The sequence below is a fragment of the Coregonus lavaretus genome (assembly GCF_964263955.1).
Source record: "Coregonus lavaretus genome assembly, chromosome: 1".
Classification (NCBI taxonomy): Eukaryota; Metazoa; Chordata; class Actinopteri; order Salmoniformes; family Salmonidae; genus Coregonus; species Coregonus lavaretus.
This window is the reverse complement of record NC_139988.1, coordinates 91,783,120-91,805,608: the sequence shown is the minus strand read 5'-3', so window position 1 is coordinate 91,805,608 and position 22,489 is coordinate 91,783,120. Positions and strand designations below refer to the sequence as shown.

At 43.2% G+C, this 22,489-nt stretch overlaps 1 protein-coding gene across 1 annotated transcript in view; it reads right to left on the bottom strand.

Annotated features, from left to right (window-relative positions):
- The window catches only part of LOC311134441 (vitrin-like), a gene marked incomplete at its 5' end in the record, with an annotated part of 54,497 nt that overhangs the window by 9,790 nt on the left and 22,218 nt on the right, over window positions 1-22,489 (bottom strand). Inside the window, 9 exons of the mRNA XM_084168123.1 lie at window positions 3,542-3,645; window positions 7,117-7,264; window positions 7,583-7,651; window positions 16,071-16,118; window positions 16,612-16,668; window positions 18,081-18,143; window positions 20,837-20,905; window positions 21,343-21,417; window positions 21,537-21,556. Of these exons, the coding sequence (XP_084024249.1) occupies window positions 3,542-3,645; window positions 7,117-7,264; window positions 7,583-7,651; window positions 16,071-16,118; window positions 16,612-16,668; window positions 18,081-18,143; window positions 20,837-20,905; window positions 21,343-21,417; window positions 21,537-21,556 (653 nt within the window). The remainder of the gene's footprint in view (window positions 1-3,541; window positions 3,646-7,116; window positions 7,265-7,582; window positions 7,652-16,070; window positions 16,119-16,611; window positions 16,669-18,080; window positions 18,144-20,836; window positions 20,906-21,342; window positions 21,418-21,536; window positions 21,557-22,489) is intronic.

Here is a 22,489-nt window from a genome sequence, read left to right as displayed (position 1 = left end):
CAGACAGAGCTGAAGTTCACTACATGACCAAAAGTATGTGGACACCTGCTTGTCGAACATCTCATTCCAAAATCATGGGCATTAATATGGAGTTGGTCCCCCCTTTGCTGCTATAACAGCCTCCACTCTTCTGGGAAGGCTTTCCACTAGATGTTGGAACATTGCTGCGGGGACTTGCTTCCATTCAGCCACAAGAGCATTAGTGAGGTCAGGCACTGATGTTGGGCGATTAGGACTGGCTCGCAATCTGCGTTCCAATTCATCCCAAAGGTGTTCAATGAGGTTGAGGTCAGGGCTCTGTGCAGGCCAGTCAAGTTCTTCCACACCGATCTCAACAAACCATTTCTGTATGGACCTCGCTTTGTGCATGGGGGCATTGTCATGCTCAAACAGGAAAGGGCCTTCCCCAAATTGATGCCACAAAGTAGAAGAACAGAATCGTTTAGAATGTCATTGTATGATGTAGCGTTAAGATTTCCCTTCACTGGAACTAAGGGGCCTAGCCCGAACCATGAAAAACAGCCCCAGACCATTATTCCTCTTCCACCAAACTTTACAGTTGGCACTATGCATTGGGGCAGGTAGTGTTCTCCTGGCATCCGCGAAACCCAGATTAGTCCGTTGGACTGCCAGATGGTAAAGCGTGATTCATCACTCCAGAGAACGCATTTCCACTACTCCAGAGTCCAATGGCAGTGAGCTTTACACCACTCCAGCCAACATTTGGCATTGCGCATGGTGATCTTAGGCTTGTATGCGGCTGCTCGGCCATGGAAACCCATTTCATGAAGCTCCCGACGAAAAGTGAATGTGCTGACGTTGCTTCCAGAGGCAGTTTGGAACTCGGTAGTGAGCGTTGCAACCGAGGACAGACGATTTTTATGCACTATGCGCTTCAGCACTCGGCGTTCCCGTTCTGTGAGCTTGTGTGGCCGACCACTTCGGGGCTGAGCCGTTGTTGCTCCTAGACATTTCCACTTCACAATAACAGCACTTACAGTTGACCCGGGCAGCTCTAGCAGGGCAGAAATGTGACGAACTGACTTGTTGGAAAGGTGGCATCCTATGACGGTGCCACGTTGAAAGTCACTGAGCTCTTCAGTAAGGCCATTCTACTGCCAATGTTTGTCTATGGAGATTGCATGGCTGTGTACTCGATTTTATAGACCTGTCAGCAATGGGTGTGGCTGAAATAGCCGAATCCACTAATTTGAAGGGGTGTCCACATACTTTTGGGAAATTGTAAACAGTAGTGTAGTTTGTTGATATAGGAGATGACCTTCCCTAGGAGTACACCAGGGGGCAGCAGAGAAGTTAACACAGACAGACACAGACAGCTGAGGTAGTTTAATACAGGAGAGGGCCTTCCCTAGGAGTACACCAGGGGGCAGCAGAGAGGTGGTTAAAACAGAGAGAGATCCAAACACACAACGTTTCTGTAAACACATGCACACAACGGAGCCCGTTAAAATGGGAGGTTTTGTTCTAAACTGCCTTCCAGTAAGTGTTCTAATCTAAGATGTCCACCTCCATTTCCTGTAGCCTAATTATTTATTTAACCCTTATTTAAGCAGGTAAATTGACTGAGAACACGTGTCATCTGGCTCTCATGGTTGACTTGATTAACTGTTATTTAAGCAGGTAATTTGACTGAGAACACGTGTCATCTGGCTCTCATGGTTGACTTGATTAACTGTTATTTAAGCAGGTAAATTGACTGAGAACACGTGTCATCTGGCTCTCATGGTTGACTTGATTAACTGTTATTTAAGCAGGTAAATTGACTGAGAACACGTGTCATCTGGCTCTCATGGTTGACTTGATTAACTGTTATTTAAGCAGGTAAATTGACTGAGAACACGTGTCATCTGGCTCTCATGGTTGACTTGATTAACTGTTATTTAAGCAGGTAAATTGACTGAGAACACGTGTCATCTGGCTCTCATGGTTGACTTGATTAACCGTTATTTAAGCAGGTAAATTGACCGAGAACACGCGTCATCTGGCTCTCATGGTTGACTTGATTAACCGTTATTTAAGCAGGTAAATTGACTGAGAACACGCGTCATCTGGCTCTCATGGTTGACTTGATTAACTGTTATTTAAGCAGGTAAATTGACTGAGAACACGCGTCATCTGGCTCTCATGGTTGACTTGATTAACTGTTATTTAAGCAGGTAAATTGACTGAGAACACGCGTCATCTGGCTCTCATGGTTGACTTGATTAACTGTTATTTAAGCAGGTAAATTGACCGAGAACACGTGTCATCTGGCTCTCATGGTTGACTTGATTAACCGTTATTTAAGCAGGTAAATTGACCGAGAACACGCGTCATCTGGCTCTCATGGTTGGTGGTCTGTGTACTCCCTTGGTCAGGGTTCACTTGTAAAAGACGTCAATCTCATTGTGACGTCCCTGGTTAAATAAAGGATAAATAAATACAAAATAACAGAAACATCTGTGAGTGAAGACATGTTGTTGATGAGAATGGAGACAAGAGGCAGAGACTAACTGGCACATTGATTAGAGGGGAGGTTCTATTCTGTAAACACACAAAACCCTATTTGTATCCAACTGCAATGTTTAGCAGAGTCACAAAGACCACATGTGGCATCAGATTAAAGCGAACCATCACTTCCTGACAGTAGCCTGACCCCTGGCCAATCAGGGCTGGTAGAACCAGATGCCTTTGGTCAGGAGGCTAGGAGTAAAACACTGTCATTTAACTCAGTGTCTAGGGTCAGATTTAGATTTAATTATAGCCTCTCAGACTCTCAGCATGTGAAAATATGGTAAAGATTTTTGTGAAACAAGCGATAATTGTGCCCCTTTTCACTTTCGCACTTAAGTGTGTGGTCATGGTGCCATGGTGACATGGTGCCATCTGGCCTTGCTGTGCTCTTAGGGTTCTTCGGCTGTCCCCCCATAGGAGAACCGGTTTTGGTTCCAGGTAGAACCCTTTTTGGTTCCAGGTAGAACCCTTTTTGGTTCCAGGTAGAACCCTTTTTGGTTTCAAGTAGAACCCTTTTTGGTTCCAGGTAGAACCCTTTTGGGTTCCATGTAGAACCCCTCTAAGGGTTCTTCAAAGGGTTCTCCTATGGGTCCTCTGTAGCTCAATTGGTAGAGCACGGCGCTTGTAACGCCAGGGTAGTGGGTTCAATCCCCGGGGACCACCCATACGTAAAAATGTATGCACACATGACTGTAAGTCGCTTTGGATAACAGCGTCTGATAAATGGCATATTATTATTATTATTATTAAGAACCCTTTTAGGTTCTAGATAGCGCCTTTCTTTCTAAGAAAGAGGAACTCAGTCCGGCTTTCAACTTAATCTTGAAAGTTGTAATAGTAGAATGCACAAGGTGCTATTTCTAAATTAGGTAGTACATCACCAGTTCCTCTTGTCATGTCAGTCATTGCAGACCTTAGAGAGCTATTTATAACTTTATAAATGTATAACTATTTTCTAGATGTTTTATGATATTCGGACAATACAGGTTTTTATTTATTTCATTCATTCATTTATTCACCGACTCACCCACGTTGGACATCCCTCCCTTCTGTGTGATCTTGTCTACGGCAGGTTTCAGCTCTCTGGAGTTAGTATAGGCCTTCAGACTGAACTCTGTTACCGGATCATCTCTGTAGAGATAACAACAATATCAACAGCATGCATTTGAGAAAGAAAGAAGAGAAAGAAAGAAGAGAAAGAGAACAGAAGAGAAAGGAAGAGAATACCCACTGGGCACACTGGTTGAATCAACGTTGTTTCCACATTGAACCAACGTGGATTAGCCATTGAATTGATACCTATAGTATTCTATACTAATACAATTGCTCTGAGAAATAGATTTTGTTTAACAAGTAATATTTTTTTATTTCTCAAAATGTTAGGGGTCAAAATGATTGACATCCCTGTTTTCAAAACCTTTCAATACCTCAGTTTGCGAGGATAATGGCACTGAGCCTTTTTTCTAAACTGTTTTATGAGATTGGAGAACACGTTAGGAGGGATCTTAGACCGTTCCTCTATACAGAATCCTTCCAGATCATTGATATCCTTCGTCTGCTCTTATGAACCGCCCTCTTCAGTTCAAACCACAGGTTTTCAGTGGGGTTACTTACCCATATTGGATGATATATATTTAGGGGTTACTTATCCACATTGGATGATATATACATATATATATATATACACTGCTCAAAAAAATAAAGGGAACACTTAAACAACACAATGTAACTCCAAGTCAATCACACTTCTGTGAAATCAAACTGTCCACTTAGGAAGCAATACTGATTGACAATACATTTCACATGCTGTTGTGCAAATGGAATAGACAACAGGTGGAAATGATAGGCAATTAGCAAGACACCCCCCAATAAAGAAGTGGTTCTGCAGGTGGTGACCACAGACCACTGCTCAGTTCCTATGCTTCCTGGCTGATGTTTTGGTCACTTTTGAATGCTGGCGGTGCTTTCACTCTAGTGGTAGCATGAGACGGAGTCGACAACCCACACAAGTGGCTCAGGTAGTGCAGCTCATCCAGGATGGCACATCAATGCGAGCTGTGGCAAGAAGGTTTGCTGTGTCTGTCAGCGTAGTGTCCAGAGCATGGAGGCGCTACCAGGAGACAGGCCAGTACATCAGGAGACGTGGAGGAGGCCGTAGGAGGGCAACAACCCAGCAGCAGGACTGCTACCTCCGCCTTTGTGCAAGGAGGAGCAGGAGGAGCACTGCCAGAGCCCTGCAAAATGACCTCTAGCAGGCCACAAATGTGCATGTGTCTGCTCAAACGGTCAGAAACAGACTCCATGAGGGTGGTATGAGGGCCCGACATTGAAAGGTGGGGGTTGTGCTCACAGCCCAACACCGTGCAGGACGTTTGGCATTTGCCAGAGAACACCAAGATTGGCAAATTCGCCACTGGCGCCCTGTGCTCTTCACAGATGAAAGCAGGTTCACACTGAGCACGTGACAGACGTGACAGAGTCTGGAGACGATGTGCTCGCCAGAGGTAGCCTGACTGCCATTAGGTACCAATATGAGATCCTCAGACCCCTTGTGAGACCATATGCTGGTGCGGTTGGCCCTGGGTTCCTCCTAATGCAAGCCTCATGTGGCTGGAGTGTGTCAGCAGTTCCTGCAAAAGGAAGGCATTGATGCTATGGACTGGCCCGCCCGTTCCCCAGACCTGAATCCAATTGAGCACATCTGGGACATCATGTCTCGCTCCATCCACCAACGCCACGTTGCACCACAGACTGTCCAGGAGTTGGCGGATGCTTTAGTCCAGGTCTGGGAGGAGATCCCTCAGGAGACCATCCGCCACCTCATCAGGAGCATTCCCAGGCGTTGTAGGGAGGTCATACAGGCACGTGGAGGCAACACACACTACTGAGCCTCATTTTGACTTGTTTTAAGGACATTACATCAAAGTTGGATCAGCCTGTAGTGTGGTTTTCCACTTTAATTTTGAGGGTGACTCCAAATCCAGACCTCCATGGGTTGATAAATTAGATTTCCATTGATAATCCATCCAAATAATTTTTGTGTGATTTTGTTGTCAGCACATTCAACTATGTAAAGAAAAAAGTATTTAATAAGATTATTTCATTCATTCAGATCTAGGATGTGTTATTTTAGTGTTCCCTTTATTTTTTTGAGCAGTGTATATTACCAGTCAAAAGTTTGGACACCTACTCATTCAGGGGTGTTTACATTTTAGTCATTTAGCAGACGCTCTTATCCAGAGCCACTTACATTTTTTCTTTTTTCTTTCTTTTTTACTATTTTCTACATTGTAGAATAATAGTGAAGACATCAAAACTATGAAATTACACATATGGAATCATGTAGTAACCAAAAAAGTGTTAAACAAATCAAAATATATTTTATATTTGAGATTCTTCGAAGTAGCCACCCTTTGCCTTGATGACAGCTTTGCACACTCTTGGAATTCTCTGAACCAGCTTCATGAGGTAGTCACCTGGAATGCATTTCAATCAACAGGTGTGCCTTCTTAAAAGTTAATTTGTGGAATGTATTTCCTTCTTAATGCGTTTGAGCCAATGACAAGGTAGGGGTGGTATACAGAAGATAGCCCTATTTGGTAAAAGACCAAGTCCATATTATGGCAAGAACAGCTCAAATAAGCAAAGAGAAACGACAGTCCATCATTACTTTAAGACATGAAGGTCAGTCAATACGGAACATTTCAAGAACTTTGAAAGTTTCTTAAAGTGCAGTCGCAAAAACCATCAAGCGCTATGATGAAACTGGCTCTCATGAGGACCGCCACAGGAAAGGAAGACCCAGAGTTACCTCTGCTGCAGAGGATAAGTTAATTACAGTTAACTGCACCTCAGAAATCCTTCACATAGTTCAAGTAACAGACACATCTCAACATCAACTATTCAGAGGAGACTGCGTGAATCAGAACTTCATGGTCGAATTGCTCAAAGAAACCACTACTAAAGGACACCAATAAGAAGAAGAGACCTGCTTGGGCCAAGAAACACGAGCAATGGACATTAGACCAGTGGAAATGTGTCCTTTGGTCTGGAGTCCAAATTGGAGATTTTTGGTTCCAACCGCTGTGCCTTTGTGAGACGTAGTGTAAGTGAACGGATGATCTCTGCATGTGTGGTTCCCACCGTGCAGCATGGAGGAGGAGGAATGATGGTGTGGGGGTGCTTTGCTGGTGACACTGTCTGTGATTTATTTAGAATTGAAGGCACACTTAACCAGCATGGATACCACAGCATTCCGCAGCGATACTCCTTCCCACAAATTAACTTTAAGAAGGCACACATGTTAATTGAAATGCATTCCAGGTGACTACCTCATGAAGCTGGTTGAGAGAATGCCAAACGTGTGCAAAGCTGTCATCAAGGCAAAGGGTGGCTATTCGAAGAATCTCAAATATAAAATATATTTTGATTTGTTTAACACTTTTTTGGTTACTACATGATTCCATATGTGTTATTTCATAGTTTTGATGTCTTTACTATTATTCTACAATGTAGAAAATAGTAAAAATAAAGAAAAACCCTTGAATGAGTAGGTGTGTCCAAACTTTTGACTGGTAGTGTATATATTTAGGGGTTACTTACCCGTATTGGATGACGCCCATCATAGGTCCGGCCACGCCCACATTGATGACCTGTGCCACCTCAGCCAGGAAGTCTTTCTGGATCTTAAAGCGACGCTTCCCAATACTCCAGCTACCGTCCATCAGCCATGCTATGTCAACTTTACAGTCTGCCAATCAATCAATAAATCAATCAATGTGATATCCCAATACTCCAGCTACCGTCCATTAACCACGCTATGTCAACTGTAAAGTCTGCCAATCAATCAATCAATTAATCAGTCAATATGATATCCCAATACTTCAACTACCGTCCATTAACCAAGCTATGTCTACCTTTCAATCAATCAATCAATGTTATATCATAGGTGTTATACCATATAACACATTAAAAAAACAACTATCCAGCCTGGTCCCAGATCTGTATTTGCAGTCTTGCCAACTCCTATGGTGAACGACCGTGTGTGTGCATGTGTGTGGGAACATACTTGGGTCTCCCTGAGTAACAGGCTCGGGTCCGGCCCGGGGTATTGAGTCCTGCTCTCTCACACTGAAACCTAAAGACAGAAGATGACAGACAGAAGAGAAGATGACAGACAGAAGAGAAGATGACAGACATGTCAAACAAAACAGAGAAGACAATAACTGCAGATAATGAACATCATCATTCTTTTACCAACTGATCATTACAAGATAAACAGACCACATCTAAGGCTGGATTCACTATACATTTGAGACCTCAAGTTTTGGTCCTGGAGAGCCATATCTGTGTCTGTCTGTGTGATCTCAAGGCAGCTGGGACCATAGTCACCAAGAAAACAATTGGTAACACACTACGCCGTGAAGGACTGAAATCCTGCAGCGCCCGCAAGGTCCCCCTGCTCAAGAAAGCACATATACATGCCCGTCTGAAGTTTGCCAATGAACATCTGAATGATTCAGAGGAGAACTGGGTGAAAGTGTTGTGGTCAGATGAGACCAAAATGGAGCTCTTTGGCATCAACTCAATTCACTGTGTTTGGAGGAGGAGGAATTCTGCCTATGACCCCAAGAACACCATCCCCACCGTCAAACATGGAGGTGGAAACATTATGCTTTGGGGGTGTTTTTCTGCTAAGGGGACAGGACAACTTCACTGCATCAAAAGGACGATGGACGGGGCCATGTACCGTCAAATCTTGGGTGAGAACCTCCTTCCCTCAGCCAGGGCATTGAAAATGGGTCGTGAATGGGTATTCCAGCATGACAATGACCCAAAACACACGGCCAAGGCAACAAAGGAGTGGCTCAAGAAGAAGCACATTAAGGTCCTGGAGTGGCCTAGCCAGTCTCCAGACCTTAATCCCATAGAAAATCTGTGGAGGGAGCTGAAGGTTCGAGTTGCCAAACGTCAGCCTCAAAACCTTAATGACTTGGAGAAGATCTGCAAAGAGGAGTGGGACAAAATCCCTCCTGAGATGTGTGCAAACCTGGTGGCCAACTACAAGAAACGTCTGACCTCTGTGATTGCCAACAAGGGTTTTGCCACCAAGTACTAAGTCATGTTTTGCAGAGGGGTCAAATACTTATTTCCCTCATTAAAATGTAAATCAATTTATAACATTATTGACATGCGTTTTTCAGGATTTTTTTGTTGTTATTCTGTCTCTCACTGTTCAAATAAACCTACCATTAAAATTATAGACTGATAATTTCTTTGTCAGTGGGCAAACGTACAAAATCAGCAGGGGATCAAATACTTTTTTCCCTCACTGTATACTGACCAGAGAGGTATCCTACAATGATATACTGACCAGAGAGGTATCCTACAATGATATACTGACCAGAGAGGTATCCTACAATGATATACTGACCAGAGAGGTATCCTACAATGATATACTGACCAGAGAGGTATCCTTTGGCAACGAATCCTTCAGAACTAACCTGCTCCGGAGCAGGCTAACGCTAACTCAGGGCTAACTCCACATACCCTGAATGAAATGACTGAGCCGTGAGTTGAGGACCAATGAAATGACTGAGCCGTGAGTTGAGGACCAATGAAATGACTGAGCCGTGAGTTGAGGACCAATGAAATGACTGAGCCGTGAGTTGAGGACCAATGAAATGACTGAGCCGTGAGTTGAGGACCAATGAAATGACTGAGCCGTGAGTTGAGGACCAATGAAATGACTGAGCCGTGAGTTGAGGACCAATGAAATGACTGAGCCGTGAGTTGAGGACCAATGAAATGACTGAGCCGTGAGTTGAGGACCAATGAAATGACTGAGCCGTGAGTTGAGGACCAATGAGATGACTGAGCCGTGAGTTGAGGACCAATGAGATCAGATTCCTTCCCTCCCTCTCGTAATGATTGCGTCATCATCCCCTTCATTTGTGTTAAAAAATAGTAATGTTAAAATATATCACATTACACATTTAGTAACGACAGAATGCATTTTAAACTTCACGCACTGTAACACTTTTGTATAACCCAATACAATTATTTTATCAATAGGAGTAAGGTGCTTGTGGTTGTGCATTGATAAGCACAGTAAAGTAAAACTAATATAATAAAGATGGTACTTCAAGAAGCCTATTTTACACCACAGCCTGCTGAATTTGCAAGATAACTTTTCTTTCATTAGATTTCAGTACAAATTTAAAATGTGTCACTGACTCTCCCATGGATTGATGTTTCAACATTGTCCTCAATGAAGAGTTTGGCATTCGACTGGCAGTTGCAAGCCTGCTAGAGATAGCAGCAGGCGGGAAAACAATATCCACCCTCGTAGTACGGGTGAAGCCTGAGCTGGAATGTGAAGCTAACTGAAGCGCCGGATAGCTTTAGAAAACCCTGAGTTGATCTAGCTTGCTTCGTAGGATACCCCTCAGGCTGTTTTTGCTGGTGACCAGCCTTTGCTGTGTTTTCGCTGGTGACCAGCCTTCGCTGTGTTGTCGCTGGTGACCAGCCTTCGCTGTGTTTTGGAAACAGCATACAAGAATATGCTGGTCACCCGCAATCCCAGCATCAAGTCACATTATTCTGGCTCGCAAAGTGTTGTCTAATTTAGTGTTGGGGAAACTAAGCTTCCTGAAGCATTGAAGTTTTCCAGCCAAATGTGTTGAAAATAGGTTCATTACTCGAGGCTTTGATCGACACAGTGAACACTAGTGGCACCTGCTGGACAAAATAATTTAGAGCAGCCAAATTATTATAGATGACGTCCCACACCCTTTAGTGCTTGCACAGCTTTTTGCGTCTTCTATCAAACCAATAACAAAACAGGAAAAATTACCAACTAACCCTACACTCATTAAAAGCCACCACCTTATTCCAACACTTTAACCCAACGGCCTGAGAGGACGGGACACTATCACTCAACACACCCTGTAACTCTTCTGAAGTCAAATCTCGTACCCCAAAGTACTTCTCTGCAGCTGCCACCACAACATCTATTTTCTGTGACTTACGTTCCATCTCTGCGGTACAGTTAATAACCATTGCTATGTACGCTACGAAGCCAACCTTACTGAAACATATATCACTCGTTGGCCTATCCCTCTGTTCTGGCCCAGATCTACTATTAACAAGGATCCTCTCAGAATCCCTCCCCCTTGATCCACCCTCCTCTACTTTATTCACTGCCTCAGAATACGACACCTTCTCCACTACTGTAACCCCGGCCACCTCAACCTGCCTCTCTCGCACCGGGCACCTCTGATCCCCAGCAACATGGGCACCCCTACAGTTGACACACACATTTTTGCCCACCAAAACTACACATTCCTCTGTCCCATGTCCTCCTGCACACTTTCCACATCTTGGATTCTCCCTCCTGCTCTACTGCAACATGACCGTAAACATGGCACCTGTAACACCGCAGTGTATTCGGCACAAACACTCTAACAGCATAACTCATATATCCTAACATTACTTTTTCAGGTAAAAACTCTGAATCAAAGCTCAAAATAACAGATACCTCTGTTTCACCAATCTCCACACCAAGAATCTTCAACTTAAATTGCTCCACCTCCACACTTAACGCTACCCAAGAAATCTCTCCCTTCAATGGTGCCCTGTACCTAAGCACAAATCAAGATACAAGTCTTTCCCCAAGAACAGGGTGGTTCTTCACCACCATCACAGCAGTAAAGAACCCCTCTGATAGGCCCCTTACATCAGCCTCACCCCTGACAATAAATCCCTCAATAACCTTTTTTTTTGGAGGGAGTGTATACTCGTCCGGCAGGGTTTGCAAAACCACACCCATCATGATCATATTTCCCAGCATGCTCTATTGCAGTTAGATTTTTTTGAATTGTTTGTTTCATTATCTGTGTTTTTGCCTTGTACATTAATCGATTTATCAATCAATTCATGTTATGCTACACAAAGATAAATAACATAAATGTTTCTAATCTATTCCAATCTGTTAGTTGGATTTATTTCACCCATTACTGAGATGGCTGTTCCAGTTTAGGCAGTCTGCCTATTCATCCCTGGCAGTCATTCTGAATGCCGATTGTAAGTGAATAAAAGTTCAAATTGTCAGATATCCCCACTCTGGCTGGATTCCAATAGGAATTAGACTAGTGATGTTACGTTTGATACTGGAGCATGCGTCGAAATCGCTAAGCAGTTTATTTCAAAGCGGGTGTGCCGATGCTTGTATCGCTTTATCAGAAGCACGTGATCAATGACGTCCGAAGCTTCGTTTCATCCAACATTCATTTCAGTTCCCTTTTCACATGTTGAAACACAAAGTATAATATATATATATATATATATATATATATATATATATATATATATATATATATATATATATATATATATATATATATAATGGATTTATACTATAGTCCAGTTGGGGGCGGTAATGCAACATATTGGATGCCAACCGCCGTTAAACTCCACCAAAGAAGAAGAAGAAGAAGAGGCTGAGCCCCTCTTTTAACACTGTACGTTTTATATCTTTGAGACCATTGGTAAGAGGTTACTGTGCATTTCACAGTCATTTAATGGAAGTTAGTTGCCTGGAAGTTGCTGTGAATTTTGCGTTACCTAATTGGCAACCAGCTGTCAGTGAGTTATTGTAAACTTCACAGTAACTTAATAGCCAGTAACTGCTAGTAACTCATTGGCAACCAGCTGTCAGTGAGTTATTGTAAACTTCACAGTAACTTAATAGCCAGTAACTGCTAGTAACTCATTGGCAACCAGCTGTCAGTGAGTTATTGTAAACTTCACAGTAACTTAATAGCCAGTAACTGCTAGTAACTCATTGGCAACCAGCTGTCAGTGAGTTATTGTAAACTTCACAGTAACTTAATAGCCAGTAACTGCTAGTAACTCATTGGCAACCAGCTGTCAGTGAGTTATTGTAAACTTCACAGTAACTTAATAGCCAGTAACTGCTAGTAACTCATTGGCAACCAGCTGTCAGTGAGTTATTGTAAACTTCACAGTAACTTAATAGCCAGTAACTGCTAGTAACTCATTGGCAACCAGCTGTCAGTGAGTTATTGTAAACTTCACAGTAACTTAATAGCCAGTAACTGCTAGTAACTCATTGGCAACCAGCTGTCAGTGAGTTATTGTAAACTTCACAGTAACTTAATAGCCAGTAACTGCTAGTAACTCATTGGCAACCAGCTGTCAGTGAGCTATTGTAAACTTCACAGTAACTTAATAGCCAGTAACTGCTAGTAACTCATTGGCAACCAGCTGTCAGTGAGCTATTGTAAACTTCACAGTAACTTAATAGCCAGTAACTGCTAGTAACTCATTGGCAACCAGCTGTCAGTGAGCTATTGTAAACTTCACAGTAACTTAATAGCCAGTAACTGCTAGTAACTCATTGGCAACCAGCTGTCAGTGAGCTATTGTAAACTTCACAGTAACTTAATAGCCAGTAACTGCTAGTAACTCATTGGCAACCAGCTAACTTACATGCAACTATCTGCCAGTAGCTCAATCTACCTTCACTGAACTTTTCTGACAACAAGAAAGCTTAAAACATTAGGTAAAAACTATTATTTGTGGTATGCACACTTGGGACCCAGCCTCACCTGGCCGCAACCTTTTAGTTGGCAGCAAACCATCAGGTCAGTGAGCGTGACAGAGATCAGCCACAGTAAGTAACTGTGACTTTTACAATAAGTACTTGCAGCAAGCAGACAGTAAGTTATTGAAAATGAAACGTGAACTTCCCAGTGACCAACTGCCATCAAGTTAGTGAAAAATGAACAGTAACCTCTTAACACTTCCTGATTCTCACAATCACTTCCTGATTCTTGTAGAACTGGGCGTGGACAAATTAGGTGGTCAACCTTCGTCAACATAACTATAAAACCACTTAAATTGGTACAACACTTCCACTAACGATTGGCACAAATACAACACATTTTAGACCATGCCCCCAAATAGGCTAATGAGCCCCCACCAGCACATTGCCCCACCTACATTTCAGTGCAGTGAAAGTAAGGTAGACAACAACAAGTCATTTTACAACAATAACACCTTAATTCAACTGTAAAAAATACTGTATTTTTAATGCAACTCAGTAGCCTGTAACTTACCGTCAAATTACAGGTAATTCTGCCATAAGCACATCTGAAGAATCCTGTATGTATAACTGTAGAACCTGTCATTGGTTCTACCTGGAACCAGAGGGTTCTTCATGAGAGGGTTCTAAATGGAACTCAAAGGGGTTCCCCTACAAGGACAAATCAAAGGGTTCTACGTGGCTCCAGAAAGGGTTCTGCCATAGGGACAAATGACAGAACTCTGTAACCAGAGGGTTCTTCATGACAGGGTTCTACGTAGAACCCAAAGGGACAAAATGAAAAACACACAAGAGCTCCTTGTGAGAGGGTTCTAATGACAGGGACAAATGACAGAATGTCTATTGGTTCTAATGTTTGAACAATCTCTATCATACCCGAAGATCCAGTGGCGTAGCAGGAAATTTACGTCACTGGTAACGGAGAGGTTGTGAGTTCAAATCCCAAGTGAGGTTGACTCCAAAGTAATTAGAATTTTGCTGGTCTGCAAAACCAATGCCGATCGTTATCATATTTCCCAGCATGCTCTATTGCAGTTAGATTTTTTTGAATTGTTTGTTTCAATAGCTATGTTTTTGCATTTTGTATTTTATTAAGATCCCCGTTAGCTGTTGAGAAAGCAGCAGCTACTCTTCCTGGGGTCTACAACAAAACATGAAACAAACCAGCATAATGTGATTGATGTTGGTTTTGCTTTAGCATTTTGCTGGTCACCAGTGTCCAAAACACAACGAATGTTGGTCACCAGCGAAAACACAACGAATGTTGGTCACCAGCGAAAACACAACGAATGTTGGTCACCAGCGAAAACACACCGAATGTTGGTCACCAGCGAAAACACACCGAATGTTGGTCACCAGCGAAAACACACCGAATGTTGGTCACCAGCGAAAACACACCGAATGTTGGTCACCAGCGAAAACACACCGAATGTTGGTCACCAGCGAAAACACAACGAATGTTGGTCACCAGCGAAAACACAACGAAGGTTGGTCACCAGCGAAAACACAACGAATGTTGGTCACCAGCGAAAACACAACGAAGGCTGGTCACCAGAGAAAACTAGTGATGGGGAAACGAAGCTTCATGAAGCATCGAGCATTTCGAGCCAATTGTGTCGAATATAGGTTACTCGAGGCTTTGATCAACACAGTGAACACTAGTGGCACCTGCTGGTCAAAATAATTTAGAACAGCCAAATTATTATAGATGACGTCCCACACCCCGTAGTGCGTGCGCGGGGTAGCCTTTTTTTATCTTCTACCGAAACCAATACTAAACCAATCAGGTGGTTGTTTTCCAAAACGAAAGCGTCGGAGGTCATTGATCATGTGCTTCTGATAAAGTGATACAGGCATCGGCACACTGCTTCGAAAATAAACTGCTTAGTGATTTCGACGCATGACTCGGAGCTCCGGTATCAAATGTAACATCACTAGCGAAAACACAACGAAGGCGGCTCACTAGTGATGGGACACCGAGGCTTTCTGAAGACTTCGGCGCTTTGACCAAATTGTGTGCGAAAATCGGTTCATTACTCTTAGCTTCATTTTCTGTTCACAATGCACATCACTGACATCTGCTGGTCAGCAATAAATAGCAGCGTACGATTATTAAACAGAGTTTATTTTTCTCCACTGTTTTCATCTAAACTCTGTGGTGCAGCGGTAAGTTGTTGGCTTTAGTAGCCGTTGGAATACCAGGCATGCATCATGCTTCTCTTTGTTGCCTTCAAGTGGACTATTTTTCAAAAAACGGAATCTAAGGCATTATTTAGGATGCTTAAGACAGAAGCTTCTACTAAATGAAACAAATTATTTGAACAACAGTGCAGAAAGTGTGGTTTCACATAAAACACATTTTTCTAAATAGTATGCCTTCAACAGGATTCAACCTCATACCTTCACATCACTAAGTGTTCCATAGTTCCCTACTCTACCAGATAAACTACTAGTCAGGTGAAACTTTTTGTACAAAATCCTAACCATATTTGTAAGTCGGTGTTTGAAAGCAGCTTGGAATCGATGAAAGCATCGGAACCACGGAGAAATCAGTGGGGATCTCGCATTTTGCAACACACGGTTTGAAAAAGCATGTGATCAAACAAAGCTGCAGACGTCATTGATGACGTACTTCTGATAAAGTGATACACGACACATGCCTTGGAACTCCGGTATTAAACGTAACATCACTACTGGTCACCAGTGAAAATACAATGAAGGCTAGTCTGACCAGCATAACCAGCTAGACCGTGCTGGTCGGCCACCAGAACCAGTTATACCATGCTGGTCATACCAGCTTGACCAGTTAGACCATGCTGGTCAAACCAGCTTGACCAGCATCTAACCAGCATAGACTAGCGCGGACCAGCTTGAAATGTATGCTGGTCTACGCTGTTTTCTTAAGCAAGGAGGTGCTACATTATCTCACCTGAATCAAAAGGGTTCACTTCTGGTTTCCAGGAGTCCACTGGTTCCACTGTGTAGAAAGATTTTAAACAAGCTGAGCATTAGCAAACGTCAAAGGCATAGTACAGCACTCACCATTGTCAGGACACACTGTGTGTATAACACTTCATAACAATCAGGACAATATCTGGGACTGTTATGACTCCCGAGTGGCGCAGTGGTCTAAGGCGCTGCATCGCAGTGCTAGCTGTGCCACTAGAGATCCTGGTTCGAATCCAGGCTCTGTTGTAGCCGGCCGCGACCGGGAGACCCATGGGGCGGCGCACAATTGGTCCAGGGTAGGGGAGGGAATGGCCGGCAGGGATGTAGGTTTGATTCCCACGGGGGGCCAGTATGAAAAAAATAAAATAATGTATGCACTAACTGTAAGCAGCAGTCTTTTGAGTAAATTGGCCACAGTTTGGTTTAGTCCAGGCTCAATACTAGCTGGCTGGTGGACAAGATTATGATTAGCGCAACTAGAAATGGCAAAAATAAACTTGAAACTTTAATTAGGTACCCACCTCTAGTGTGAGTTGTGTCTAGTGGCAGTTTACGCTCAGGGTCAGCGGACCGGGGTGCTGGAAGATGCAGATAGAGAATATAGAATCGTCACTGACCCCAAGATTCAACCAGATGTGTGGATGTGTGTGGTTGTATTTTCCGTGGGATTAGCTTGAAATGGCTCATCCCTGTTTTTCTCAGTCCTGTTGGTCTCAGTCCTGTTGGTCTCAGTCCTGTTGGTCTCAGTCCTGTTGGTCTCAGTCCTGTTGGTCTCAGTCCTGTTGGTCTCAGACCTGTTGGTCTCAGGCCTGTTGGTCTCAGTCCTGTTGGTCTCAGGCCTGTTGGTCTCAGTCCTGTTGGTCTCAGTCCTGTTGGTCTCAGTCCTGTTGGTCTCAGTCCTGTTGGTCTCAGTCCTGTTGGTCTCAGTCCTGTTGGTCTCAGTCCTGTTGGTCTCAGTCCTGTTGGTCTCAGTCCTGTTGGTCTCAGTCCTGTTGGTCTCAGTCCTGTTGGTCTCAGTCCTGTTGGTCTCAGGCCTGTTGGTCTCAGTCCTGTTGGTCTCAGGCCTGTTGGTGTCAGGCCTGTTGGTCTCAGGCCTGTTGGTCTCAGGCCTGTTGGTCTCAGTCCTGTTGGTCTCAGGCCTGTTGGTCTCAGGCCTGTTGGTCTCAGTCCTGTTGGTCTCAGGCCTGTTGGTCTCAGGCCTGTTGGTCTCAGTCCTGTTGGTCTCAGTCCTGTTGGTCCTGTTGGTCTCAGTCCTGTTGGTCTCAGGCCTGTTGGTCTCAGGCCTGTTGGTCTCAGGCCTGTTGGTCTCAGTCCTGTTGGTCTCAGTCCTGTTGGTCTCAGTCCTGTTGGTCTCAGGCCTGTTGGTCTCAGACCTGTTGGTCTCAGACCTGTTGGTCTCAGTCCTGTTGGTCTCAGGCCTGTTGGTGTCAGAAACCAGCTCTTCATTTAAGATGTAGATGCCTTCAACATTTTCACCAACCCTAACCCAATAGAACAAATGTGTTCAGGCCCTATAATCTGTAGCTCAATGTCCTGAACTGTAGATGCCAATTGAGCTAGTTTCTATTCATGGGTCCATAAACAGCGTGGTTTGGTTTGTGCATTGAGGTGTGTGTGTTGGTAGAGGACTGCGATGCTAAAAACAAATCTAAAACTATTTGTTTTTTTTAAAGCAACTGCACCACATGGATAATTCTTGGAATCTCACAAAACTCATTGGCAAAATAAAGTGATCGATTAAAAAAGGCTTGATCCCAAAATAAAGATGTTGATCATCCTCCCCATACAGTCTCTGATTGACTCATATTGTATGTATGAAAACAATCAAATCTTTATCTTTCAATGTATTTAGGGTTGCAAATATCCAGTAATTTCCCCCCCAAAAAAATTCCAGAATTTCCAGAAATCTCGGTGGAATCAGAAAGGAATAAGCAGGAATTGTCCAATTCCAACCAGGATTTCAAGGACAGAAAATGAAAAAGAAACTTACGGTACTGTCCAAAGTTATAATACCAGCGTTCATACTCGGAGATATCAGTCCTGGGGTCGCGGGCTACACAGGAGACATTACGTTAACTACAGTTGAAGTCGGAAGTTTACATACACCTTTAGCCAAATACATTTAAACTCAGTTTTTCACAATTCCTGACATTTAATCCTAGTTAAAATTCCCTGTATTAGGTCAGTTAGGATCACCACTTTATTTTAAGAATGTGAAATGTCAGAATAATAGTAGAGAGAATTATTTTATTTCAGCTTTTATTTATTTCATCACATTCCCAGTGGGTCAGAAGTTTACATACACTCAATTAGTATTTGGTAGCATTGCCTTTAAATTGTTTAACTTGGGTCAAACGTTTCGGGTAGCCTTCCACAAGCTTCCCACAATAAGTTGGGTGAATTTTGGCCCATTCCTCCTGACAGAGCTGGTGTAACTGAGTCAGGTTTGTAGGCCTCCTTGCTCGCACACGCTTTTTCAGTTCTGCCCACACATTTTCTATAGGATTGAGGTCAGGGCTTTGTGATGGCCACTCCAATACCTTGACTTTGTTGTCCTTAAGCCATTTTGCCACAACTTTGGAAGTATGCTTGGGGTCATTGTCCATTTGGAAGACCCATTTGCGACCAAGCTTTAACTTCCTGACTGATGTCTTGAGATGTTGCTTCAATATATCCACATAATTTTCCTTCCTCATGATGCCATCTATTTTGTGAAGTGCACCAGACCCTCCTGCAGCAAAGCACGCCCACAGCATGATGCTGCCACCCCCGTGCTTCACGGTTGGGATAGTGTTCTTCGGCTTGCAAGCTAACCCCTTTTTCCTCCAAACATCTATCACATCTATCATGACAGTGTTAATACAAAATTGTAACTATTTTGCACTATGGCCTATTTATTGCCTTACCTCCATAACTTGCTACATTTGCACACACTGTATACATATTTTCTGTTGTATTTTTGACTTTATGTTTAGTTTTACCCCATATGTAACTCTGTGTTGTTTTTATCACACTGCTTTGTTTTATCTTGGCCAGGTCGCAGTTGTAAATGAGAACTTGTTCTCAACTAGCTTACCTGGTTAAATAAAGGTGAAATAAAAATTTAAAACAAAAAAACATAACGATGGTCATTATGGCCAAACAGTACTATTTTTTGTTTCATCAGACCAGAGGACATTTCTCCAAAAAGTACGATCTTTGTCCCCATGTGCAGTTGCAAACCGTAGTCTGGCTTTTTTATGGCGGTTTTGGAGCAGTGGCTTCTTCCTTGCTGAGCGGCCTTTCAGGTTATGTCGATATAGGTCTCGTTTTACTGTGGATATAGATACTTTTGTACCTGTTTCCTCCAGCATCTTCACAAGGTTCTTTGCTGTTGTTCTGGGATTGATTTGCACTTTTCGCACCAAAGTACGTTCATCTCTATGGCGTTTATACTTGCGTACTATTGTTTGTACAGATGAACGTGGTACCTTCAGGCGTTTGGAAATTGCTCCCAAGGATGAACCACACTTGTGGAGGTCTACAATTTATTTTCTGAGGTCTTGGCTGATTTCTTTTGATTTTCCCATGATGTCAAGCAAAGAGGCACTGAGTTTGAAGGTAGGCCTTGAAACACATCCACAGGTACACCTCCAATTGACTCAAATTATGTCAATTAGCCTATCAGAAGCTTCTAAAGCCATGACATCATTTTCTGGAATTTTCCAAGCTGTTTAAAGGCACAGTCAACCTAGTGTATGTAAACTTCTGACCCACTGGAATTGTGATACAGTGAATTATAAGTGAAATAATCTGTCTGTAAACAATTGTTGGAACAATTACTTGTGTCATGCAGAAAGTAGATGTCCTAACTGACTTGCCAAAACTATAGTTTGTTAACAAGAAATTTGTGGAGTGGTTGAAAAACAAGTTTAAATGACTCCAACGTAAGTGCATGTTAACTTCCGACTTCAACTGTATAATGTTAGTTAGTATCACCACCGTGGGCATCATACTGGCCCAGGATGCACACATTTCCATGCTTATGATTGGTCAGATCTGTGGCTAAACCAATCACAAACCAGGAAAGAGAAGAACCTTTTACCTGGGTCATGTTCATTAGCGCACACCGTAGCAAAACAAATATAAGTGTTTCTTATTGGACAAGGCCCTCCCTGTTTCAGTCCTTTTCTACGGTTTTGGTGCCTAGTGAATATGACCCAGGGCCTATTCCCACATGTCTAGACTCTATGCCCTTTAATGTAAACCGTGCCATATGTCCTTCATATTCCAGAGTTCATGGCATCTGGAGAGATATTGGCCACGGAATATACAGTGGAACCATATTAAACACATGCTCTACACGATACCTGAGTATATCAGTCAACATTCCAGTTACGGATTGATCTTTACATGCTGTGCACACTGATATGAACAGATGTGGATGTGTAGAGCCCCTATGCACATATGTACAACGCATTTTGACACAACGGAGAGTTTTTCTGCACAAAGGTAACTACACAAGCATTGTGGAGAATACGCCCAGTGGTTGTTTAAACGTTTTCTACTCTCTGTTGTATCCCAATAATATAAATCGTATCCCAACCATTGGGTTAAATGTGCAGTCCATCAGCTTGTTCAACCTGAGTGTGTTGTGGGCCCTCTGTGGTGCAGTACCGCGCTGCTCTGAGAGGGGGCAGTGGAGACGCCTGTTATGTTGTACTACAGTACTTCCGCCGCGGCTGGTAAGGTGGTCACCTGACTTACCTTCCATCTCAGGTGCTGCCTCCGCCTCGCTCCATGTGTAGCCTGAATCCGGAGCTGCTTGACTTACGTCTGAATGTACAGGACAGAGGGTTAGGGAGGCAAACGTTATATTAGTAGAGGACTGCTGGCGAAGACGGTTGACAAGAATTGGACTTAGTTCCATTTTCAGTTCTGAATTCCAATATATTTGAAATACATTGGACACAGGACACTTATAGACAAGTGACAGGTATTGAAATGGGACTTGACCACTACTCTGGTATAGTAAATGCCAACACGCAGAATACAATAACTAGATGTGTTGATACTGTGAAACAATTTTACAACGATGTATTATTAAGATACTTTAATCAAGTTAGTTTAGGATTTACAGTATGATTTGATTATGACCAATTTGAGCAGAACGTTAACTAGATAGCTTTTTGTATTGTTTCATGTATTTACTGTTTGTTATGATCTGTTAAAGTATTCTGATTTAGAAGGAATGTTTTCCTCGTCTTCAGTACCTGTTGGCTGTCTCGCTCCAGGGTACCAATCAGGTCGTGCGAAGGAAGGGGGCGGCCTATCCCTTCGAGCCAAAGCTGAGAGGGGGAGGGGCAAGATTAGAATGCTGTGTTCATGACGGACAAGCAGTGTGATGTCATGTTGTGATGTCATCACTCAATCTGACCAGTGCATGTTGTGACGACATCACTCTGACCAGTACACCATGTGTCCTCTCTAAAACAATAAACAACAGTGTTCTTAGCGAGGTGTACACATGTTGGTCAATACTCATATAGGGACAGTAAAAAAAAAATAAAAGGAGAATCTTCACTGATTTTAGCCAAGAAGTAGAGTAGAGTTCAATCTGTGTCTGGGGAACTGGTCCATTGTGTCCATGGTATCAATGTACTATAATAGAGTTGGAGGTTGAAGTTTTGTTTTGTGATATATACCACCAGGTTGAAACATAAAAAACTGAAATATCACATTTACATAAGTATTCCGACCCTTTACTCAGTACTTTGTTGAAGCACCTTTGGCAGCAATTGCAGCCTCTAGTCTTCTTGGGTATGACGCTACAAGCTTGGCACACCTGTATTTGAGGAGTTTTTCCCCATTCTTCTCTGCAGAACCTCTCAAGCTCTGTCCAGTTGGATGGGGAGCTTCGCTGCACAGCTATTTTCAGGTCTTTCCAGAGATGTTTGATCGGGTTCAAGTCTGGGCTCTGGCTGGGCCACTCAAGGACATTCAGAGACTTGTCCTGAAGCCACTCCTGCATTGTCTTGGCTGTGTGCTTAGGGTCGTTGTCCTGTTGGAAGGTGAACCTTCGCCCCAGTCTGAGGTCCTGAGCGCTCTGGAGCAGGTTTTCATCAAGGATCTCTCTGTACTTTGCTCCGTTCATCTTTCCCTCGATCCTGACTAGTCTCCCAGTCCCTGCCGCTGAAAAACATCCCCACAGCATGATGCTGCCACCACCATGCTTCACCGTAGGGATGGTGCCAGGTTTCCTCCAGATGTGATGCTTGGCATTCAGGCCAAAGAGTTCAATCTTGGTTTCATCAGACCAGAGAATCTTGTTTCTCATGGTCTGAGAGTCCTTTTGATGCCTTTTGGCAAACTCCAAGCGGGCTGTCATGTGCCTTTTACTGAGGAGTGGCTTCCGTCTGG